Genomic DNA, 25,661 nt, shown 5'->3' on the forward strand with positions numbered 1-25,661 from the left:
ACAAGACTGTGGTTGGAGGAAGCTGAGAGGTTGGTGGAAGGTTGTGCTGGTTTGGTGGAAGGTTACATGAAGGTTAGTGTGGGCGTTTACTGTGAAGTTACTGATATGTCACAGCTAGGTGGTTTGGGGATTGATGGAAGGTTCCAGGGAGGTTGTTTCGAGGTTTGTCGGTCCTGTCTCACCTGTGAGGACATGTTGACAGTGAGGACCGCCCACTTGGAGGAGTCCAGTCCCTGCAGAACACTCTGTGCCACCGAGGTCTTCCCCGTGCCCACCGGACCCGTCATCAACACCGGGTACTGCCCCGTCACCAGAGCACGCACCAGGAAGTTGTAACGCACCGTGTCCACCGTGGGAACCATGATCTTGTAGAACGGAGCACTGGGGGAGGGAGAGAGGGAAGGATGGGATGGAAAGAGATGAATGGAGGTTGGGTAAGGTGACAAGATGGATGGATGATATTGAGAGAAGAGATAGAGAGGACAGATAAACAACAGAATAAAATCAAACACACCGCTTTACAATACCACAGCCAGACCAGGGCACGTGCACGCACGCACACACACACACACACACACACACACACACGGACACACACGCACACGAACACACACACATACTCACTTGGCGGGGTAGCGCCAGCCCTTGAGCAGCTTGTCCTCAAAGGAGGCCCAGGTCTTGTTCTTCGTGTCCACATAGTACTCATAGATGGTGTCCTGGAAGGGACAAATAAAACAAGACATCAGTGACACAGTTCAACATCTGTGCATAAATACAGTCAATATACTGTATGGTAATATAAACCTAGAAATGGATTTCAAACGTGTTTGAAATGTGCATAAAATACTGTACTACAAAAACATAAATGATTGAGAGAAATATGTTAGAAACATATGTTAATAAAATGAAGATTTTTTTTCATTGTGACAGGCACTGTGTGTGTGTGTGTGTGTGTGTGTGTGTGTGTGTGTGTGTGTGTGTGTGTGTGAGCACTCGTTCATGTGTGTGTCTTCATGCCCCCACCTTATTGGGGAAGGTACCCTCCATCTCCCTGAGGAAGTTGTCGATCGTCTTACGACCGCCCTCGTCGACCGAGGCACAGATGGACCAGATGAGACTGAAGATGAACCACAACTCAACCATACGACCGTAGTGGTCAGAGTCAGAGGGGTTCACCTGGGTGGAGAGACAGGGAGGGAGAGAGAGAGACAGGGGGGGAATAGACAGAGAGAGAGAGAGAGAGAGAGAGAGAGAGACAGGGAGGGGAATAGAGAGAGAGAGAGAGAGAGAGAGAGAGAGAGAATAGAGAGGGAATAGAGAGAGAGAGAGAGAGAGAGAGAGAGAGAGAGAGAGAGTCTTTATTGAACCATACAAGGAATACACATACTCTACAAAATGTTGGGTCGTTTGGTTGACCCAACTCCTGGGTTGCAGGTGTTGGGTCATTCAGTTGTGTTGTTCTCTTTCAAAACTGCTGGGTTATTGATGCTGGGTGCTGGGTCATTGATGCTGGGTTATTGATGCGGGGTGCTGGGTTACTGATGCTGGGTTATTGATGCTGGGTGCTGGGTCATTGATGCTGGGTGCTGGGTCATCGATGCTGGGTTATTGATGCTGGGTGCTGGGTCAGTGATGCTGGGTGCTGGGTTATTGATGCTGGGATATTGATGCTGGGTACTGGGTCATTGATGCTGGGTGCTGGGTCATTGGTGCTGGGTAATTGATGCTGGGTGCTGGGTTATTGATGCTGGGTGCTGGGTCATCGATGCTGGGTGCTGGGTTATTGATGCTGGGTTACTGATGTTGGATGCTGGGTTATTGATGCTGGGTCAGTGATGCTGGGTGCTGGGTTATTGATGCTGGGTCAGTGATACTGGGTGCTGGGTTAGTGATGCTGGGTGCTGGGTGATTGATGCTGGGTGCTGGGTCAGTGATGCTGGGTTATTGATGCTGGGTCATTGATGCTGGGTTATTGATGCTGGGTTATTGAGATATGACCCAGCGGCAGTGCTTGACTTGGGCAGGAGCTCAGTACAGGCACCTCAAATGTTCTCCTGCTTGAGCTCCTCATAGAATATTAGCTCAAAAGTACTGTGGAGCTCAGGCAGCTAAATATAAATAGTACCGGCACCCAAATTGAGTACTGGCACCTATTTGGCTTCCGGGTTAAGTGGGCATTGTGTCAAGAAGCAGTGCGGCTTCTTGCCTGGGTCGTGTTGCGGAGGACGCACGGCTCTCGACCTTCGCCTCTCCTGCACGGGAGTTGTAGCGATGGGACCGTAACTACCAATTCAATACCATGAAATTGGGGTAAATAAAAAATGTACAATAAAAGAATAACTGCACCGCAGATTGCAGCCCAAATAAATGCTTCACACAGTTCAAGTATCAGACACATCTCAACATCAACTGTTCAGAGGAGACCGTCTGAATCAGGCCTTCATGGTCAGCTGCAAATAAACCACTACTAAAGGACACCAATGAGAAGAAGAGACTTGCTTGGCCCAAAAAACATGAGCAATGGACACTTAGACCGGTGAAAATCTGTCCTTTGGTCTGATGAGTCCACATTTGAGATTTTTGGTTTCAACCGCCGTGTCTTTGTGAGACGCAGAGGAAGTGAACGGATCTCTGCATGCGTGGTTCCCACCGTGAAGCATGGAGGAGGAGGTGTGATGGTGTGGGGGTGCTTTGCTGGTGACACTGTCTGTGATTTATTTAGAAAGCAAGGCACACTTAACCAGCATGGCTACCACAGCATTCTGCAGCGATTCGCCATCACATCTGGTCTGCGCTTAGTGAGACTATGATTTGTTTTTCAACAGGACAATGACCCAACACACCTCCAGGCTGTGTAAGGACTATTTGACCAAAAAGGAGAGTGATGGAGTGCTGCATCAGAATACCTGGCCTCCACAATCCCCGACCTCAACCAAATTGAGATGGTTTGTGTAACGATGTGTGCTGAGAGTCGAGAAGCATGTTCAGGGAGTGAGTATTTTAATAAATAAACGTAACACAATACAAAACAAGTAAACACGAACAGCACACAGACATGACACAGAAACAGGAACAATACGCCTCTGGAAGGAACCAAAGGGAGTGACATAAACAGTTGAAGTTGGAAGTTTAAATACACCATAGCCAAATACATTTAAACTCTGTTATTCACAATTTCTGACATTTAACCCTTGTAAAAATTCCCTGTCTTAGGTCAGTTATGATTACCACATTATTTTAAGAATGTGAAATGTCAGAATGATAGTTGAGAGAATGATTTAATTTATTTCAGCTTTTATTTCTTTCATCATAATTCCAGTGGGTCAGAAGATTACATACACTCAATTAGTATTTGGTAGGATTGGTCATTTTGTCCCATTCCTCCTGACAGAGCTGGTGTAACTGAGTCAGGTTTGTAAGGCCTCCTTGCTTGCACATGCTTTTTCAGTTCTGCCCACAGGTGTTCTATAGGATTGAGGTCAGGGCTTTGTGATGGCCACTCCAATACCTTGACTTTGTTGTCCTTAAGCCATTTTGCACAACTTTGGAAGTATGCTTGGGGTCATTGTCCATTTGGAAGACCCATTTGCGACCAAGCTTTAACTGATGTCTTGAGATGTTGCTTCAATATATTAACATAATTTTCCTTCACATGATGCCATCTATTTTGTGAGGTGCAACAGTCCCTCCTGCAGCAAAGCACCACAACAACATGATGCTGCCACCCCCGTGCTTCACGGTTGGGATGTGTTCTTCGGCTTGCAAGCCTCCCCTTTTTCCTCCAAACATAATGATGGTCATTATGGCCAAACAATTCTATTTTTGTTTCATCAGACCAGAGGACATTTCTCCAAAAAGTACAATCTTTGTCCCCATGTGCAGTTGCAAACCGTAGTCTGGCTTTTTCATGGCGGTTCTGGAGTAGTGGCTTCTTCCTTGTTGAGCGGCCTTTCAGGTTATGTCGATATAGGACTCGTTTTACTATTGATACTTTTGTACCTGTTTCCTCCAGCATCTTCAAAAGGTCCTTTGCTGGTGTTCTGGGATTGATTTGCACTTTTCGCACCAAAGTACGTTCATCTCTAGGAGACAGAACACATCTCCTTCCTGAGCAGTATGACGGCTGCGCGGTCCCATGGTGTTTATACTTGCATACTATTGTTGCATACTATTGTACAGATGAACGTGGTACCTTCAGGTGTTGTAAATTGCTCCCAATGAGGAACCAGACTTGTGGAGGTCTACAATTTTTTTTCTGAGGTTTTGGCTGATTAGATTATTTTTGATTTCCCCATGATGTCAAGCAAAGAGGGACTGAGTTTGAAGGTATTCCTTGAAATACATCTACAGGTACACCTCCAATTGACTCAAATGATGTCAATTAGCCTATCAGAAGCTTCTAAAGCCATGTCATCATTTTCTGGGATTTTCCAAGCTGTTTAAAGGCACAGTCAACTTAGTGTATGTAAACTTCTGACCCACTGGAATTGTGATACAGTGAATTATATAACTGAAATAATCTGTCTGTAAACAATTGTTGGAAAAATTACTTGAGTCATGCACAAAGTAGATGTCCTAACTGACTTGCCAAAACTATAGTTTGTTAACAAGAAATTTGTGGAGTGGTTGAAGAACAAGTTTTAATGACTCCAACCTTAGTGTATGTAAACTTCCGACTTCAACTGTATAGAGCAGGTAGTCAAGCAGGTGACAGAGCCCAGGTGAGTCTAATGGAAGGAAGGAGCTCAGGAAGGAGCACCTGCGACCTACAGCGCAGGTGCTCGTAACGATGGTGACAGGTGTGCGCCATAACGACCAGCCTGGTGACCTAGAGGCCGGACAGGGAGCACATGTGACTGTACCCCCTCCCCGACACGCGGCTCCAGTCGCAGGACGTCGACCAAAATGAGGATCCCGGGGATCAGGAGCGGACCGGTCACCTCTGCTGAGGTGCGGGAAACCTGTCACCTACAGCGCCGGAGAGAGAGCATACTTGATGGTACCGTCTCCCCGGCACGTTCGGGCTCCAGCCGCAGGACACCAATCAAAGGGACGATCCCGGGGATCCGGAGCGGACCGGTCTCCTCCACTGAGGCGCAGAAACCTGAACCAGCTGAGGCGTGAGAGCCTGATGAGCTGGCTGATACCTCCCCAGTTGCCTCGGTCGAGTCAAAATATCAGAGTGTAACGGATGTGAAACGGCTAGCTTAGTTAGCGGTGGTACGCGCTAAATAGCGTTTCAATCGGTGACGTCACCTGCTCTGAGACCTTGAAGTAGTTGTTCCCCTTGCTCTGCAAGGGCCGCGGCTTTTGTGGAGCGATGGGTAACGATGCTTCGTGGGTGACTGTTGTTGATGTGTGCAGAGGGTCCCTGGTTCACGCCCGGGTATGGGCGAGGGGACAATCTAAAGTTATACTGTTACACGAGGGTGTGTTCTGTCCAATACTTACCCAGTGCTGGGTACTAAATAACCTAAATTGGGTTGTTTTTAACCCAGCATTTGTTTTGTGTGTATAGTGCTTCAATGAGGCATTGAGATAAACAGTTAGTTTCACATGTCAACTTAAGGGAGAGAAATTTGCCAGTAGTAATTGATTAGTTAGTGTTGCCAGACTGTTTCTGTTGGTTGCCATGGTACATACCCCGTTGTCGGGTGTGGCCAGTGAGTCGTAGAGGCGGCAGAGGGAGGAGACTCCATTGAGATCGGTGATGGCCACCAGCTCCTTACAGCTGCGCCTCTTGAACGCTATGGTCTTCTCTATGTACCTATCAAACAACCGCTTCAGGTAGTCCACTTCAACCTGCAGGGAGATGGAGGGAGGCAGAGAGAGAGGGGAGGGGGGAAAGAGGGGAAGGGAAGAGAAGAGAAAGAGCGAGAAGGGGGAGAGAGTGCAAGCAAAAGAGGCAAAAAGGGGAGAGGGAAGGAGAGGAGAGGCAGAAGGAAAGGAGGGAGGGAGAGGGAGAGAGGTGAGGGGGGAGACCGACGGGGGCAAGGAAGAGAGAGAGAGGAGGAGAGAGGAAAGAGAATATAGGGTTAATAATCAGAGCACCTTCATACAGTAGGTTAAACCTGTGGTGCAGCTAGCCTGTTACCTTCTGTCGTTTGTCCATCCAGGACTGGACGTAGGGCTTCCAGCCCAGGTCTGAGCAGTCGTTGTAGACCATCCCACAGCGAGAAACCGTGGCTGGGGAAGCCTGGGACAGGTCCTCACACTCAAACAACAGAGACACCTACGCACACAATACAAAATAAGATGATACTATATACTGTAGATAAGAACTTTCAGATGGCAGTTACTGTACTATTTGTAGTATATCATTTTGAATGCAGACGTGTCTGTGTGTGTGTGTGCGCGCGCATGTGGGCGCTTGCATGTCACCTGTTCTGGCATGGAGATTCTCTCTCCGTTGATGAGAGTGAGAACCTTGTTGTCGTCCATGACAGAGTTCATGCTCTCGATCCACAGAGTGTCCACCGGGCCGTCAAAAATGATCCACTTCTCATCAGGCTTCTCATCTGGGCCCAGGGGCAGTGGGAAGGAGGGAGGGGGACAAGGTTAAGAGTGGGGCAGACACACACACATGCACGTACGTAGACATACACACGCAAATCACAACACAAACTGTGTCATCGTCAATCTCATAGACTCATTATTTTTACCCTCGCCCCTAGTCACTTCCCCAAGGGGAAATCCCTGTCGAAACCGGATGCAGTTTGATTGCCATTTTAAGTGGAGGTCCAATTCAAAAACGTTGCCCCCCTCGGCTCTCGATTTAGCTCGAGGGAGTGAATGAAGAACTTTGATCACTTATGGGGTTAATATGACCCACCATTCAATGCAAACTGTAGACACGTCTCAAACTCTGGTGGCCGCGAAGTGTCAAATTCAATCTACACGGCTGCATTTTTGGCATGTCAGACAAAATTATGAAGCTTGCTTGCTAAAAAATAAAAAAATATATATAGACAACATTGACTTTAGCGTTGGCAAAATGGCTTAGTCTCGTAGTGAGGAGCTTATAAAACGTAGCTCGATTCCTAAACATATTTTTGGGGAATTCTGAAATGGATGACTAAATTGGATGACTAAATTGGAATAGATGACTAAATTAGAAAACTAGCTATCCAGCTATAGGTTACTGTAGCTAGCTACCTGACAGGAGTGCCAGATAGCTACGTTAGCTGGCTAGGTACATTCATAGCATTAGGTTGGCTGTTTTTAAGATCAACTAGATTTCCACCGAGGACGTTGCCTCTCCGATCATCACCCTCCCTCGCTTGGGCAAGAGACATTTAAGGTACACTCGGACGTGACGATGTAAGACGGCATTCAAGCGCTGAGGGTTTAGGGCTGAGGGTTTAGGGCTGAGGGTTTAGGGCTGAGGGTTTAGGGCTGAGGGCTGTCTACTTTTGAGTTTGAAAACGCAGCCCCCATTTATCTACTCTGCCATATGCGACTCATTCACCAAACCCCTGTACACAACCATCTGGTTCAACACTCTTGATATGGGAGACAGAGAGAGAGACACACAGCAGCCCCACTTAACCACACACCACCATCATCGAACCTGTCACACAAACACAAACACAGACAGCAGAGCAAACTGCCACATGTCCTCTGGGCTGATTCTTCACTTCATAAAGGGAGGGAGGGACACAAAAAGAGGAGGGAGAGAACATAAACAAACAGCAGATGGGATGGAGAGAACTGAACTGCACATCCTGATTGATAAAAACAAAAGAGTGGCGCAGTGGTCTAAGGCGCTGCTGTGCCACTAGAGATCCTGGTTCGAGTCCAGGCTCTGTCGAGAGCCGGCCGCGACCGGGAGACACGCGGAGAGGCGCACAACTGGCCCAGTGTCGTCCGGGTTAGGGGATGTCCTTGTCCCATCCCGCACTAGCGACTCCTGTGGCGGGCTGTGCACTATGACCAGGTCGCTAGGTGTACGGTTTCCGGTGTACGGTTTCTCTGAGACAGTGGTGCGGCTGGCTTCCGGGTTAAGTGGGCATTGTGTAAAGAAGCAGTGTGGCTTGGTTGGGTTGTGTTTCGGAAGACGCACGGCTCTCGACATTCACCTCTCCTGAGTCTGTAAGGGAGTTGCAGAGATGAGACAAGACTGCAACTTCCAATTGGATAACATGAAATTGGGGAGAAAAAGAGGTAAAAAAAAATAAAAAATAAAGATGGAAGAGCAAAAGAATAATCCACACTAAGATCTAAAGACAAGGATGTGGCAATATAACCCAGGATGATGATATGGGCCCTGGAAAAGAAGATGTCAGGGATGGAAGGACAGAAGGTGAAAAGAAAAGAAGGCGGGAGGCAAAGCGGACAGCGGCTGTTGGATTGGTCGAGCACACGGCACAGCATCACAACCTGGGCAGGCCTCTCACATGGCAGCAGAGAGCACTCCGTCCTCTCACTCGCTGTAGACCAGGACATAGCAACCATAGGGGAGGAGGGAGAGGAGCGGGCAACCAGGGTGTTGGGTAAAGGCTGTGAGCCCAGGATATGCTGTAAGGAACACTTCCACAACGAAGGGCACCCAGGAAGAAGGTACTGGGGCATGGAAATACAAAGAGGCAATGGGTGGGGGAGATGGGGAACAGACACTGAAATGAATAAATGGTGGATATATAGGGGCACAAAATGGGCAATGGATGGAAAAGGGGGAACCAGAGACATCCCGGAAGGTGGAGAGTGGAGGGACAAGGTTAACTTCCATTTGAGGCCATTCAGAAGAAAAGAATAGATGGAATCAGTCGATATGAGTATAGGCACTGACGTACCATATGAGTGTGGTCCTGGGACGAGCTACACAGCTTAACAGCAGCTCAGAGTCTCTTAACAGCAGCTCAGAGTGGAGACTCACACCGTCTCTCTGCATCAGTGTGCAGAGAGAGAGGAAGGAGAGAAGAGAGAATATGAAGGGTGAGAGAGAGAGAGAAGGGAGAGAGAGAGAGAGTGAAGGGAGAGAGAGAGAGAGAAGGGAGAGAGAGAAGGGGGAGAGAGAAGGGAGAGAGAGAAGGGAGAGAGAAGGGAGAGAGAGAGAGAAGGGAGAGAGAGAGAGTGAAGGGAGTGAGAGAGAGAGAAGGGAGAGAGAGAAGGGGAGAGAGAGAAGGGGAGAGAAGGGAGAGAGAGAAGGGGAGAGAAAAGGGAGAGAGAGAGAGATAGCAGGAAGAGAGAGTGAAGGGAGAGAGAGAGAGGGAGAGAGAGAGAGTGAAGGGAGACAGAGAGGAGAGAGAGAGTAGAGAGAGAGAGAGAGAGAGAGAGGGAGAGAGTAGAGTAGAGAGTAAAAGAGAGAGAGAGAGAGAGAGAGAGAGAGAGGAGGAGAGAGTAGAGAGAGAGGGGGAGAGAGTAGAGAGAGAGGGGAAAGAGTAGAAAGGGGAGAGAGTAGAGAGGGGAGAGAGTAGAGAGAGAGAGTAGAGAGGGGGAGAGAGTAGAGAGAGAGAGGAGGGAGAGAGTAGAGAGAGAGATAGAGAGAGATAGAGAGAGGGAGAGAGTAGAGAGAGGGGAGAGAGTAGAGAGGGGAGAGAGTAGAGAGAGGGAGAGAGTAGAGAGAGATAGAGAGAGGGAGAGAGTAGAGAGAAGGGGAGAGAGTAGAGAGGGGAGAGAGTAGAGAGAGAGACCGAGAGAGAGCGAGATAGAGGGAGAGAGTAGAGAGAGAGAGACCGAGAGAGAGCGAGATAGAGGGAGAGAGAGAGAGAGGGGAGAGAGAGAGAGAGAGAGTAGAGAGGGGGAGAGAGTAGAGAGAGAGAGAGAGGGGGAGAGAGTAGAGAGAGAGAGAGAGGGGGAGAGAGTAGAGAGAGGGAGAGAGGGAGAGAGTAGAGAGAATCAGCAGGGACAGGGACCAGATAAACCCCTCCAGTACACATAGTAGGACAGAGTGAGTGTGGGCTGGACCCACAGGGGAAGAGAACTGGGTTTGGCGAACACAGAAAGAACACAGTGTGACATTTAATCCTATTGAAACGCTTGGTAACAAAATGGTGGGTGTGCCATGGTGAACTGATGAAAGAATGGTGGACTCGTTTGTGTGATTAATGAAGAAATACAAAAATAGGGCAAATGAACAAACACTTTCCCTCTTAGTGGATTCCTGGTGTGAGTGTGTGTGCAAACGTGTGTTTGTGTGTACGGCACTTGTTTGAACATACTTGTGAGTGTGTGTTCTACTGGGACAGAGGTGTGTGCCAGCGGTGTGTGTGTGTGTGTGTGTGTGAACGAGGCCTGGAGTTTGGCCTTGAGTGCCTACTCCCTCCTGTATCTCCAGTGAGCAGCACTGTGGAGCAGAGGGACTGCAGAGCTGGAGAGGTAGAGAGAGAGGTAGAGAGAGAGAGAGAGAGAGAGAGAGAGAGAGAGAGAGAGAGAGAGAGAGAGAGAGAGAGAGAGAGAGAGAGAGAGAGAGAGAGAGAGTAGAGAGAGAGAGAGAGAGAGAGAGAGAGAGAGAGAGGGAGAGAGTAGTGTCTGTCTTCTGCTGTCTTCTACTGTGTTGCTACAGGACTGGAGAGGAGAGGAGAGGAGAGGAGAGGAGAGGAGAGGAGAGGAGAGGAGAGGAGAGGAGAGGAGGAGAGGAGAGGACGGCAAGCACAGGCGGGTTGACGAGAGGAAAGGGAGGAGAGGAGAGGAGACGGAGGAGAGGAAAGGAGGGGAAGATGAGGGGGTAGGAGAAGAGAGGAGAGGAGATAGGAGCGACCGAAAGGAGGAGAGGGGCTGAGAATGGAAGGAGGAGAAGGTAACAGCTCTCTGTAATGGCTGGCGACATGGAGGGATAAAGAGAGCAGAGAGAGAGAGAAGGCAGGAGTCCAGAGTGGCGGGCTGCCGGGGTGATTCTGATGGGCAGGATGCAGCAGTATGAGAAAAGCATTTCTCTCTCTCTCTACCTCTTTGTTGCAGGTTGTTTTCTATGCCATGGTCTCTCTCTCTCTCAAGACTTAGATTGCCAGAGGAACCAAGGACTAGGGAGTGATACAGCACACATACCTCACTTTCAATTTCAGGCCACATGACATCTCTATATCTCTCTCTCTCGATCAGGGATGGGAAACTTTGATGGGGGAGGGGGTGGGGGGCTGCAAAAAAACTGAACTCATCACGAAGGGCCACAGTGGCTCGTGGGTCTGCATACTCATATCTATTCCCTCCACCCCCCACCATCTGAGGAAAACTAAGCGTTTTAAAGCTCATTTCCTGCAATTTTGCCATGGATGCAGAGAAAATGTTGCAGTTTTACAGTAAGTTTGCTGTAATTCTACACTTCCTGCCATGGGCCAGAGAGAAGACTTAGCAATTTTAGAACTCATTTCATGACTTTCTACTCATTTTGCTGTGGCACGGAGAGGAAAATGAGCAGTTTTACAGCTAATGTCCTGCAATTCTACACATTTTGCCATAGAGTGGAGGCAGTTTGAAATGTTTTATACTACAACTGGTCAGTAAATCGACCATGCTTACTACAAGTTCAGATAGCTGGACACTAGACTAACTTACCGGTCTACAAATGTTTTACTGACATGGGCTAATTGAGTGACTGCTGACACACAACCACATTTTTAAATTGCACCTTGTGTATTCTGTTATTGTAACTCTCAGTAACACAGTTTTTTCGGAAGGGCGAAATTGGTACAAAAGGGGGGTCATTCGGCCTGCGGGTCGCCGGCTGCCCTCCCTGCTCTAGATGTTAAAAGTGCCCTGGGCTCTCAATCTCCCACATACGTTGGTGTCGCTCTATATTCTCCCCAACCTAAGCCTACAGCGCCAGGGCTATTCAATTCCAACCACTGTTGGCTTTCATCCTTCCCCTCTAATCAGGACCTGATTCAGACCTGGAACAACAACATGTGAGTGGAAGTCTGGTGGACAATCAGTGACATTGAGGACAGTCTCTGGTTTACTCTAATAGAAATCCCATATCGGGGTTCAAACACTATTCGAATCCTTTCAAATACTTTGCTTTATCCTGCCTAGGGTGCCAGATGTGCGAGGCTCGCACTCCTGGGACTTGACTATTGGTTCCATTGCGCCAGGCAAGATCAATCAACCACAGCTAAAGTATTTGAAATGATTTTTGAACCCAGGTCTGCTATCTGTATAATGAATGTCCAGTACCTGCGCAGGCCCCTCTCATGAGGGAGGAGAGCACCCCGTCGGTCCACTCGTTGGTGGACAGGTCGTATTCACCATACAGCTCCCCGAGGCTCACCGCCTTGGGGTTCAGAGGGCATTCCTGCATGGTGGGCACACACAGGTCAACAGGCAAAGGTCAAGGGTGAAGAGGTCAATCAGTGAGAGCATAAATGAGTCTCAAACGACACTCTATTCTCCATATAATGCACTAACTTAAGGGGAAACGGTTGTCATTTTAGATTTGCCCTAAAAGTGGACAAGGAAGGCGGGGTTAGGGGTTACGACATGACAAGAGAAAGACACGGGCAGACAGAGAGAGAGGGGACATGTTGATATCGCGTGGCTGCATAGAACAGCAACGTGCCCCGTACACACACCTGAGGATTTGTCGTTTTCAACCATCTACTACCTGTGTTTGATGGGGCGCAAAATCCACTTGTCACTTAAATCTCGCCGGATTGACTGCTTTCATTTTACTCCTGCGATTCTTTCATACTCTCGCTTGCGCCTGTTGTTTTTGCCCCGTTAACTTTACGACCGCGGAGACGTTTGTAATGACCTGTCAAACACACCCCGGTAACGGCCGGAATGGGCTCAACGGAATGGTCTTTCTGTTGAGTCTATAAGAACGCTAAAGCCTTGTCTGGGATTTAACGCACCGTCTCGACACTTACATCACCACAAACAGAGAAAGAGAACTTTATTTTGATGGGTGTTCATTTTGTGGGGAATTGAAAAAAAAATAATTATTGAATACAGTTGAAATGTTTACAAATGAAAGCAACTTGTGAAAATGAACCCTTGGATCATAGTGATATTATGTCTGATTTCCCAAACAATGTGAAGTGTGTTTATATAGGTGTCATCTAGAGCCAAGCCTGTTGAGTTTACATTCCAGGGGACCTTGTGTCACGACTTCGGCCGAAGTCGAAACCTCTCCATGTTCGGGCAGTGCTCGGGGGTCGACGTCACCGGTCTTCTAGCCATCATTGATCCCTTTTTCATTTTCCATTGGTTTTGTCTTGTCTTTCTACACACCTGGTTTCAATACAATTCCTTACCTGTTGTGTATGTAACCCTCTGTTCCCCCTCATGTCTTTGTCAGAGATGGTTTGTTATGTTTTTGTTTGTATTGGTTGCGCGACGGGTCCTCGTACCCACTTTGTTTATTGTCTACATTTAGTGTTTGGAGTCTGTTTCGTTTATCGTTATTAAAAAACTCCATTACACTCAGTTTGATTCTCCTGCGCCACCTATACACACGACTCTGACACCTTGCTATTGTCACACCTGTTGAATTACGCAAGAGAACGTGAAAACAACAGTAACTAATGAGGCAGCCTAGACAGGTAGGGTAGACAGAGCAGGTGAGTGGAGGTAGGGTAGACAGAGCAGGTGAGTGGAGGTAGGGTAGACAGAGCAGGTGAGTGGAGGTAGGGTAGATAGGGCAGGTGAGTGGAGGTAGGGTAGACAGAGCACGGTGAGTGGAGGTAGGGTAGACAGAGCAGGTGAGTGGAGGTAGGGTAGACAGAGCAGGTGAGTGGAGGTAGGGTAGACAGAGCAGGTGAGTGGAGGTAGGGTAGATAGGGCAGGTGAGTGGAGGTAGGGTAGACAGAGCAGGTGAGTGGAGGTAGGGTAGACAGAGCAGGTGAGTGGAGGTAGGGTAGACAGAGCATGGTGAGTGGAGGTAGGGTAGACAGAGCAGATGAGTGGAGGTAGTGTAGAAAGAGCAGGTGAGTGGAGGTAGGGTAGACAGAGCAGGTGAGTGGAGGTAGGGTAGACAGAGCAGGTGAGTGGAGGTAGGGTAGACAGAGCAGGTGAGTGATGGTAGGGTAGACAGAGCAGGTGAGTGGAGGTAGGGTAGACAGAGCACGGTCAGTGGAGGTAGGGTAGACAGAGCACGGTGAGTGGAGGTAGGGTAGACAGAGCAGGTGAGTGATGGTAGGGTAGACAGAGCAGGTGAGTGGAGGTAGGGTAGACAGAGCACAGCGAGTGGAGGTAGGGTAGACAGAGAATGTGAGTGGAGGTAGGGTAGACAGAGCACGGTGAGTGGAGGTAGGGTAGACAGAGCAGGTGAGTGATGGTAGGGTAGACAGAGCAGGTGAGCGGAGGTAGGGTAGACAGAGCAGGTGAGTGGAGGTAGGGTAGACAGAGCATGTGAGTGGAGGTAGGGTAGACAGAGCAGGTGAGTGATGGTAGGGTAAACAGAGCAGGTGAGTGGAGGTAGGGTAGACAGAGCACGGTGAGTGGAGGTAGGGTAGACAGAGCACGGTGAGTGGAGGTAGGGTAGACAGAGCAGGTGAGTGGAAGTAGGGTAGACAGAGAATGTGAGTGATGGTAGGGTAGACAGAGCAGGTGAGTGATGGTAGGGTAGACAGAGCAGGTGAGTGGAGGTAGGGTAGACAGAGCAGGTGAGTGGAGGTAGGGTAGACAGAGCAGGTGAGTGGAGGTAGGGTAGACAGGGCAGGTGAGTGGAGGTAGGGTAGACAGAGCAGATGAGTGGAGGTAGTGTAGAAAGAGCAGGTGAGTGGAGGTAGGGTAGACAGAGCAGGTGAGTGGATGTAGGGTAGACAGAGCAGGTGAGTGGAGGTAGGGTAGACAGAGCAGATGAGTGATGGTAGGGTAGACAGAGCAGGTGAGTGATGGTAGGGTAGACAGAGCAGGTGAGTGGAGGTAGGGTAGACAGAGCAGCTGATCCACCCCTTTTGTTTTAATTTATTAATATTAATTTATTAATATATGCAAATGCACCTGGTGCCTTTATGAGGCACATATAATTTTATTTATTTTAACACAAAATATAATATAATATATATATATAATAATTATATAATAATACCTGATACAATAAGAACAGTAAGAACATGTATATATGATTGCATTCTAAGGAATAAAATATAAAGCCCCAAACTCCATGAATAATTTGTCCGTGCCAGGGAAGTGTTTATGTGCTAGAATATCTTGTAAAAAATCCAAGCGTTTGGAGTACCTTCATCTATTGTCCAACTGTTGAAAGAAAGAGAGAGACAGAGAGAGTGCGAGAGAGGGAGAGAGAGAGAGAGAAAGAGAGAGAGAGCGAGAGAGGAAAGAGAGAGAGAGAGAGATACAGAGATACAGAGAGAAACAGAGAGAGAGAGAGAGAGAGAGAAAGAGAGAGAGAGTGACAGAGAGACACATAGAGAGACAGAGAGAGAGAGAGAGAGAAAGAGAGAGAGAGAGAGAGAGAGAGAGAAAGAGAGAGGTAAAGAGAGAGCGAGAGAGAGAGAGAGAGAGAGGGGGAAAGAGAGAGCGAGAGAGAGAGAGAGAGGGAAAGAGAGAGAGAGAAAAAGAGAGACAGAGTGAGAGAGTGAGAGATAGAGAGAAAGAGAGAGGAAAGAGAGAGAGAGAAAGAGGAGACAGAGAGAGAGAGAGAGAGAGAGAGAGAGAGAGAGAGAGAGAGAGAGAGGAAAGAGAGACAGCGAGAGAGAGAGAGAGAGAGAGAGAGAGGGGAATAGAGAGAGACAGAGAGAGAGAGAGAGAGAGAGAGAGAGAGAGAGAGAGAGAGAGAGAGAAGAGAGAGAGAGAGAGAGAGAGTGTAGAGAGAGAGAAAAGAAAGAGAAAGAGAGACAGAGAGTGTGAGAGAGAGAGAGAGAGAAAGAGAGAGAAAGAGACAGGGAGAGATAGAGAGAAAGAGAGAGGGAAAGAGAGAGAGAGAGACATAGAGAGTGCGAGAGAGAGAGAGAGGGAAAGAGAGAGCGAGAGAGAGAGAGAGAGGGGGAAAGAGAGAGCGAGAGAGCGAGAGAGAGAGAGAGAGAGAGGGAAAGAGAGAGAGAGAGAAAGAAAGAGACAGAGAGAGTGGGAGAGAGAGGCAGAGGGAGAGAGAGAGAGAGAGAAAGAGAGAGAGAGCGAGAGAGAGAGAGGGAAAGCGAGAGAGAGAGCGAGATAGAGAGAAAGAGAGGGAGAGAGAGAGAAAGAGAGAGACAGAGAGAGTGCGAGAGAGGGAGAGAGAGAGAGAGAGAAAGAGAGAGAAAGAGAGCGAGAGAGAGACAGAGATAGATAGAGAGAGAGAGAGATAGATAGAAAGAGACAGAGAGAGTGTGAGAGAGAGAGAGAGAGGGAAAGAGAGAGGGAAAGAGAGAGGGAAAGAGAGAGAGAGCGAGAGGCGGAGGTGACGCATGGTGAGAGACAGATCGAGACCCGATATAGATATGCAAAGAGCAAGGTGTTGAGTCAGAAATGCAAAAAAGAACGAACGAAGAAAGGCAGACTTGGGGAGAGAAGAGAAAGCGGAACAAAGAGAGCGAGAGAGAGACATGTGGGGTTGAGTTACATAGAGAGAGAGAATCCTAAAACCAAAGAGAATTACAGCAACCACAGGAAGTTCCACACAGCGAGACACAGAGAACAGCCCACCACTGAGACAGACACACCGGGAATAGGAATGAACGTGTTATGAATGATGGATTACACAAATACAACGATACGAATAGAGACGGTTGTGATGTATGGCCTAAAAAAGGAAGACAATAAATGGGATGGTTAAGAACGTTGGGCGAGTAACCGAAAGGCCACTGGTTCGAATCCCGGAGCCGACTAGGTGAAAAACCTGTCTATTTGCCCTTCAGCAAGACACTGAACCCTGATTGGTCCCGTAAGGAGCGCCTGCTAAATGACTCACATGTAGGTGTAAATGGAGTGACAGGTGAAATGAGGAGAAGGAGAAAAGGGGGGTGGTAAGGAACAGGGCAGTGAAAGTGAGGAAGGCGTGTTGGAGGTGACTCAAGTAAAAATATCAGACCAAATCAACAGTAAAACTGAAGCACATTTCCTGAGACACGCGCGCGCGCACACACATGAGAGCACAAAAGAAAATCGAAAAAAAAAATTTAAAACAAGACTCCAGGAACATCATTAAAAAAAAGGGAACTTGGAAACACAACCCATCTCTCCTCCCCTCCTCCCTCTCTCCATCCCTCCCTCTGTTTGCCTATTTTTAACCACATCTGGAGGAGCCACGTGAGGAGGGAAGGAGGGTGAGGAAGGAGGGAGGAAGGGGAGAGCCACTGAGAGAGCGCGGCATAGAAAAACAACCCTGCAACAAAGAGGCAGAGCGCTTCAGAGAGAAACACCAGCCCCGTGATCTGTAGCACCACGCCAACTGGGGCAACATCAAACAGCAGCTACTGCTCGCTCACTTAAACGCACCGCTACAAAACATATCTGGGACTAGAAAGCCAACGGTAAGCCGCGGCAATTAACGCCAGCTGTGAACTAACTCTCTGCCTCTTCTTGCGTCGAGTGTCGAGCCGCCCCCCTGTGTGTGTTTCCCAGCCAACTGTTAGTCAACAACAGTGTGTGTGTGTGTGTGTGTCTCTCTCTGTGGGGGAGTGGGGGAGCGGTTGGGGTACTCTTCTACAGTGAAGTATCTATTTTTGTGGCTGGATTGTCTCTGAGCTCAGGACACATCAGAGCGTTGTAATGGTGCCGGATAAACGCGTATTACTGCCATTCTAATGAGACAGACAGGGACACAGAGAGAGGGAGAGAGAGAAAGACCAGAGAGAGAGAGAGGGAAAGAGATCAAGCAAAATAGTTGGAGAGAGAGAGCAGGAGAGCAGACGAGCAAAGTACGCTCAACTTCCCGTGAGAAGATGAGGAGGAGGAGAATTTCCTTCCTCTCCTCTTTCTCTCCTCTCAGACGCAAAGAGATGATTCGGTTTGGTGACTTAATCCATCTCTCCACTCAGCCCATCTACCCACCCATCTGCCTCTCCTAACTCCCTCTCGCTCTCAGAACTCCCTTAAAATGATTACTTTACCCTCTGAAGATCATGAGATCCACTCAATTAGACAGGATAGGGCCGTCTGGGAGCCCAGGGGACCCATGGGAAGCCAGGCTGAGTGGAGAGAGCGAGGGGCCTAGTGCCTAGTGCAGAATGGGCCAATTGACCAATGAGACGTGCGGATGGAGGGAGGCGGGGAGGAAATGTATATGATGTTAACGGAGCATGCTGATTGGTGTGAGATATTCTACAGCAGTAACACTGAGGGTGTGATTACGGCTCCTATAATGGATCATTTGTTGGAAGGGCTCCTCCGGGAGAGACGCTTGATGTGAGATGGGAACAGGAGATGTGGAATGCCTTGACGGAGTGGGAGAAACCTCCGTACAGACAGAGAAAGGTGGGTCTAATATACATAGTTACGGGTTGATGTAGGACCAGAGAAGTACAGAAACAGACAGACAGGCAGAACATTGGGCCCATTGCAGTGGATACATAGAGGCAAATACAAACAGGTAGATAGAGAAATGGACCCTATTGCACTGTATTTTAGTCTTGGTGCAGGGCCAAGGTCAGAGAGACAACAGAGGACCAGACAGACTGACCAGAGAGAGGAACCAGACAGACAGACCAGAGAGAGGAACCAGACAGACAGACCAGAGAGACGAACCAGACAGACTGACCAGAGAGAGGAAACCAGACAGACAGACCAAAGAGAGGAACCAGACAGACTGACCAGAGAGAGGAACCAGACAGACTGACCAGAGAGAGGAAACCAGACAGACTAACCAGAGAGGAACCAGACAGACAGACCAGACAGAGGAACCAGACAGAGAGAGGAACCAGACAGACAGACGGACCAGAGAGAGGGACCAGACAGACAGACAGACAGACAGACGGACCAGAGAGAGGGACCAGACAGACAGACGGACCAGAGAGAGAGACCAGACAGACAGACAGACGGACGAGAGAGAGGAACCAGACAGACAGACATACGGACCAGAGAGAGGAACCAGACAAACAGACAAGACGGACCAGAGAGAGGAACCAGACAGACAGACAGACAGACAGACAGACAGACAGACAGACAGACCAGAGAGAGGAACCAGACAGACGGACTAGAGAGAGGGACCAGACAGACAGACGGACCAGAGAGAGGGACCAGACAGACAGACAGACGGACCAGAGAGAGGAACCAGACAGACAGACAGGCGGACCAGAGAGAGGAACCAGACAAACAGACAGACGGACCAGAGAGAGGAACCAGACAGACAGACAGACGGACCAGAGAGAGGGACCAGACAGACAGACGAACCAGAGAGGGAGACCAGACAGACAGACGGTCCAGAGAGAGGGACCAGACAGACAGATGGACCAGACAGACAGACGGACCAGAGAGAGGGACCAGACAGACAGACAGATGGACCAGACAGACAGACGGACCAGAGAGAGGGACCAGACAGACAGACAGATGGACCAGAGAGAGGGACCAGAAAGACAGACGGACCAGAGAGAAGAACCAGACAGACAGACGGACCAGAGAGAGGGACCAGACAGACAGATGGACCAGAGAGAGGGATCAGACAGACAGGCGGACCAGAGAGAGGGATCAGACAGACAGACGGACCAGAGAGAGGAACCAGACAGACAGACGGACCAGATAGAGGGACCAGACGGACAGACGGACCAGAGGGAGGGACCAGACAGACAGACGGACCAGAGAGAGAGACCAGAGAGAGGGACCAGACAGACAGACGGACCAGAGGGAGGGACCAGAGAGAGGAACCAGACAGACAGACAGACAGACGGACCAGAGAGGGAGACCAGACAGACAGACGGTCCAGAGAGAGGGACCAGACAGACAGATGGACCAGACAGACAGACGGACCAGAAAGAGGGACCAGACAGACAGACAGATGGACCAGACAGACAGACGGACCAGAGAGAAGAACCAGACAGACAGACAGACAGACGGACCAGAGAGAGGGACCAGACAGACAGATGGACCAGAGAGAGGGACCAGACAGACAGACGGACCAGAGAGAGGGACCAGACAGACAGACAGACGGACCAGAGAGAGGAACCAGACAGACAGACAGGCGGACCAGAGAGAGGAACCAGACAAACAGACAGACGGACCAGAGAGAGGAACCAGACAAACAGACAGACGGACCAGAGAGAGGGACCAGACAGACAGACGAACCAGAGAGGGAGACCAGACAGACAGACGGTCCAGAGAGGGAGACCAGACAGACAGATGGACCAGACAGACAGACGGACCAGAGAGCGGGACCAGACAGACAGACAGATGGACCAGACAGACAGACGGACCAGAGAGAGGGACCAGACAGACAGACAGATGGACCAGAGAGAGGGACCAGAAAGACAGACGGACCAGAGAGAAGAACCAGACAGACAGACAGACGGACCAGAGAGAGGGACCAGACAGACAGATGGACCAGAGAGAGGGATCAGACAGACAGGCGGACCAGAGAGAGGGATCAGACAGACTGACCAGAGAAAGGAACCAGACAGACTGACCAGAGAGAGGAACCAGACAGACTGACCAGAGAAAGGAACCAGACAGACTGACCAGAGTGAGGAAACCAGACAGACAGACGGACGGACCAGAGAGAGGTACCAGACCGACAGACGGACCAGAGAGAGGGACCAGACAGACAGAAAGACAGACCAGACAGAGAAACCAGACAGACAGACGGACCAGAGAGAGGGACCAGACAGACAGACAGACAGACGGACCAGAGAGAGGGACCAGACAGACAGACGGACCAGAGAGACCAGACAGACAGACAGACAGACGGACGAGAGAGAGGAACCAGACAGACAGACATACGGACCAGAGAGAGGAATCAGACAAACAGACAAGACGGACCAGAGAGAGGAACCAGACAGACAGACAGACAGACAGACCAGAGAGAGGAACCAGACAGACGGACTAGGGAGAGGGACCAGACAGACAGATGGACCAGAGAGAGGGACCAGACAGACAGACAGACGGACCAGAGAGAGGAACCAGACAGACAGACAGGCGGACCAGAGAGAGGAACCAGACAAACAGACAGACGGACCAGAGAGAGGAACCAGACAGACAGACAGACGGACCAGAGAGAGGGACCAGACAGACAGACGAACCAGAGAGGGAGACCAGACAGACAGACAGTCCAGAGAGAGGGACCAGACAGACAGATGGACCAGACAGACAGACGGACCAGAGAGAGGGACCAGACAGACAGACAGATGGACCAGAGAGAGGGACCAGACAGACAGACGGACCAGAGAGAGAGACCAGACAGACAGACAGACGGACCAGAGAGAGGAACCAGACAGACAGACATACGGACCAGAGAGACAGACGAACCAGACAAACAGACCAGACAGACAGACGGACCAGACAGACAGACGGACCAGACAGACAGACAGACAGACAGAGAGAGAGGAACCAGACAGACAGGACTAGAGAGAGGACCAGACAGACAGATGGACCAGAGAGAGGGACCAGACAGACAGACAGACGGACCAGACAGACGGTCCAGAGAGAGGGACCAGACAGACAGACAGACGGACCAGAGAGAGGAACCAGACAAACAGACAGACGGACCAGAGAGAGGAACCAGACAGACAGACAGACGGACCAGAGAGAGGGACCAGACAGACAGACCAGAACCAGAGAGGAGACCAGACCAGACAGACAGACGGACCAGAGAGAGGGACCAGACAGACAGATGGACCAGACAGACAGACGGACCAGAGAGAGGGACCAGACAGACAGACAGATGGACCAGACAGACAGACGGACCAGAGAGAGGGACCAGACAGACAGACAGATGGACCAGAGAGAGGGACCAGAAAGACAGATGGACCAGAGAGAAGAACCAGACAGACAGACGGACCAGAGAGAGGGACCAGACAGACAGATGGACCAGAGAGAGGGACCAGACAGAAAGACAGACCAGAGAGAGGGACCAGACAGACAGACAGACCAGAGAGAGGGACCAGACAGACAGACAGACCAGAGAGAGGGACCAGACAGACACAGACGGCCCAGAGGGAGGGACCAGACAGACAGACCAGAGGGAGGGACCAGACAGAAAGACATACCAGAGAGAGGGACCAGACAGACAGACAGACCAGAGAGAGGGACCAGACAGACGGACGGACCAGCGGGAGGGACCAGACAGACACAGACGGCCCAGAGGGAGGGACCAGACAGACACACCAGAGAGAGAGACCAGACAGACAGACGGACCAGAGGGAGGGACCAGACAGACAGACAGACCAGAGAGAGGGACCAGACAGACGGACGGACCAGCGGGAGGGACCAGACAGACACAGACGGCCCAGAGGGAGGGACCAGACAGACACACCAGAGAGAGAGACCAGACAGACAGACAAGACGTACCCGGACCAGGTTGAACCCGGGCTCTCCCTTGCGGTGCATGGTCGTCAGGGTGCTCTGCAGGGTCCTCCAGGTGACCGTCTTGCCGCTGCCCGTCTTGCCCACGATCATGGTGGAGTGTCTGGAGTTCTTGGTCTCGTACAGCTGGATGACCTTGGTCAGGGTGAAGGGGGTCACCTGCAGACAGGCCTGCCGCAGCTCCGCCTCGATCGTCTCTCGCAGCTTCGGGGAGAGGAAGGGATGGATGGAGAGAGAGAAGCAGATACAGACAGCGGGACGGATAGACAGAGTTAGTGAAACAGTATTCAGGGCTACTAGCTGAGGTCTGCCCTGGGGCATCTGGTACAGAGCAGTCAGAGGGTCTGAATTATACATCTGAACAACGCTGACCAGCACAAGCATTCAGTGGATTTACAACGCAACAATGTAAACACTTCAGAGTATTTATCTCTACCCCAACCTTCCAACCCCTCCCCATTCATGCACCTGTACCAGTGGGACTGGGAGAGACTGTTTATTAGCAGGCCAAATAAACAGCTAGATGAATAAATATCAGCCTCGCTCTCTCTCTCTCTCTCCACACACACAACATGCAGAGTGGAGCAGCTCAACACACTGAATTATTTATGGAGATGTGATGCGGCATTTGTCAACTTGGCTCACTCACGTCTCGGTAGTGTGAAAAGCAGATGGCACATTTTAGAGACGGCAGTCGCGTGTGGAGAGAGAGGAAGAGAGCGAGAGAGAGTGAGGGGAGAGAGAGGGGGGAGTGAGGGGAGAGAGAGAGGAAGAGAGCGAGAGAGAGTGAGGGGAGAGAGAGGGGGGGGGAGTGAGAGGGAGAGAGAGAGGAAGAGAGCGAGAGAGAGGAGTGAGGGGGAGAGAGAGAGGGGGGAGAGTGGGGGGGAGAGAGAGAGAGAAGAGAGCGGGGAGAGAGTGAGGGGGAGAGAGAGAGGAGGCGAGAGAGAGTGAGGGGGAGAGAGAGAGGAAGAGAGCGAGAGAGAGTGAGGGGGAGAGAGAGGAAGAGAGGGAGAGAGAGTGAGGGGAGAGAGAGAGAGAGAGAGTGAGGGGGAGAGAGAGAGGAAGAGAGCGAGAGAGAGTGAGGGGGAGAGAGAGAGGGGGAGAGAGTGAGGGAGAGAGAGAGGAAGGGGAGAGAGAGTGAGGAGAGAGAGGGGAGAGAGAGTGAGGGGAGAGAGAGAGGAAGAGAGCGAGAGAGAGTGAGGGGAGAGAGAGAGGAAGAGAGCGAGAGAGAGTGAGGGGGAGAGAGAGGGGAGAGAGTGAGGGGAGAGAGAGGAAAGAGAGCGAGAGAGAGTGAGGGGGAGAGAGAGAGAAAGAGAGCGAGAGAGAGTGAGGGGAGAGAGAGAGGAAGAGAGCGAGAGAGAGTGAGGGGGAGAGAGAGAGGGGGAGAGAGTGAGGGGAGAGAGAGAGGAAGAGAGCGAGAGAGAGTGAGGGGAGAGAGAGGGGGTAGAGAGATGGAAGGATGGGTGGATGGAATGACAGCTCTCCAGAAGTGTTTCGCTCCCCCACTCCTCAGTCCACCACGGGTTCACCAGTGCTAACGTGTATGTTCCCCCCCCCCCCACATCATCAGACAAAAGCACAGTGAGTGTCCGTTACCTGAAGCAGAGAACTTGTAGTTCTCAGAGACTCGTTCATTAGTTAATGCATTACGTCCATCTGCTTTGACAGGCTCCAACGAAACTGGGAAGGCACTTTATTTTTCACTAACGGTGGGGATTTCCATGGCGGGGAGGTGTGTGTGTGTGTGTGAATAGGTACCTTTCCGTAGTCGATAGTAGGGGTCTCCACTGCGGGGAAGAGGTCCTGGATGATTCCGTTGAACAGCGGCAGGTCGACGGAGGCCAGCTTCGCGATGTTCATGTCTTTCATAGACATCAGCAGGATCTGATCAGGGGTAAGAGGTCAGGGGGTGACATCACATCCTGTTTGAGCCACAGCGAGGTCTAGTTTTCTGTCTTTAACATGATTTGACTTTAAATACAACTGTACGTCGACTCAACTGTACACAAGGTTCTCGTTCAATCACCACCGAATTAACTTTTACAACATCAACAGAAACTTAACAAATGCGACGAACTGTGAATTTATACAAAAGTACAGAGGAACGACTGAAGCTTTGCTATCAGGTAAAATATGAATCTTTTTCAAGTTTTTGTCCTCTTTGATACATCATCACCGTGTCAGGCACCCCTTCAGGTGTTAGGCACACTTTTATGGTGTCAAACTCTCATCTGCATCTCTCACACACACACACACACACACACACACACACACACACACACACACACACACACACACACACACACACACACACACACACACACACACACACACACACACACACACAGGTCAGATGGATTGAATTACAGGTCTATTTAGGAGATTAACAGAAAAGTGCTGTTGGACAATTTATTCAAATGGAGATTTCTATCTTTCTTTTGCTCTCTGACGTCTGTCTGCCTGCCTATCTGCCTGCCTGCCTGACTGCCTGCATGCCTGACTGCCAGACTCTGTCTCTTAAGACTTTTTATCTTTTATTTTTATGGACTCACAGGTCATCTAATTGAACCCAATGCTGGAAGGTGAGCAGAAGTATAGCTGTGTAGTTCTCTGCAGTCAGTTGCACTGCTGTTACTGTATACCCTGGTCAGTCCACTGTACCTCCTCGTCGGCCACGTCGGGGCAGACACGTCTCTTCTTGCCAGCGTAGCGGAGCAGCGATGTCAGGGCACGCAAGCCAAAGTCATAGTGGTCTTGTTTCGACAGCTGCTGCACTGCCAGAGAGTACAGGGTGAATACCTTCTTAGCCAGCAGCTGGAGAGAGAAGCAGGGGGGGGGGCATGAAAAATAGGATGGGAGCGAGAGAGGAAAAGGAAGAGGAGGAGAGGGGAAGATAGAGGGGGGCAGAAATAGAAGAAAGAGAAATGGAGTCAGTAACCACATCTACCCATCACTACTTAATGACCCTAGAGCATAGCGTGAAGGATAGGCCTCTCATATTTTAATTTAACCTTTATTTAACTAGGCAAGTCAGTTAAGAACAAACTCTTACTTACTATGACGGCCTACTGTGGCCAAACAGAACAAAGTTTTCACTGAGTTAAGAGTTCATATGAGGAGATCAGCCAATTGAAATAAATTCATTAGGCCCTAATCTATGGATTTCATATGACTGGGAATACAGATATGCATCTATTGGTCACAGAACCCTTCAAAAAATGGCCTTACAATGGGCCTCAGGATTTTGTCACAGCATTTTCGTGCATTCAAATTCCCCATCTATAAAATACAATTGTGTTCGTTGTCTGTAGCTTATGCCTGCCAATACCATAACC

The 25,661-nt window shown here is 49.9% G+C and overlaps 1 protein-coding gene across 1 annotated transcript in view; it reads right to left on the reverse strand.

Moving 5' to 3' along the window:
* dnah2 (dynein, axonemal, heavy chain 2) overlaps positions 1 to 25,661 on the reverse strand; it is a 229,307-nt gene that overhangs the window by 69,591 nt on the left and 134,055 nt on the right. The window contains exons 38-47 of the mRNA XM_065021857.1: positions 24,988 to 25,140; positions 24,085 to 24,210; positions 22,312 to 22,530; positions 12,112 to 12,229; positions 6,382 to 6,518; positions 6,095 to 6,232; positions 5,644 to 5,802; positions 1,024 to 1,176; positions 625 to 716; positions 183 to 381 (exon numbers count right to left, since the gene is read on the reverse strand). Of these exons, the coding sequence (XP_064877929.1) occupies positions 183 to 381; positions 625 to 716; positions 1,024 to 1,176; positions 5,644 to 5,802; positions 6,095 to 6,232; positions 6,382 to 6,518; positions 12,112 to 12,229; positions 22,312 to 22,530; positions 24,085 to 24,210; positions 24,988 to 25,140 (1,494 nt within the window). The remainder of the gene's footprint in view (positions 1 to 182; positions 382 to 624; positions 717 to 1,023; positions 1,177 to 5,643; positions 5,803 to 6,094; positions 6,233 to 6,381; positions 6,519 to 12,111; positions 12,230 to 22,311; positions 22,531 to 24,084; positions 24,211 to 24,987; positions 25,141 to 25,661) is intronic.

Source organism: Oncorhynchus nerka, linkage group LG8 (genome assembly GCF_034236695.1).
Source record: "Oncorhynchus nerka isolate Pitt River linkage group LG8, Oner_Uvic_2.0, whole genome shotgun sequence".
NCBI lineage: Eukaryota > Metazoa > Chordata > Actinopteri > Salmoniformes > Salmonidae > Oncorhynchus > Oncorhynchus nerka.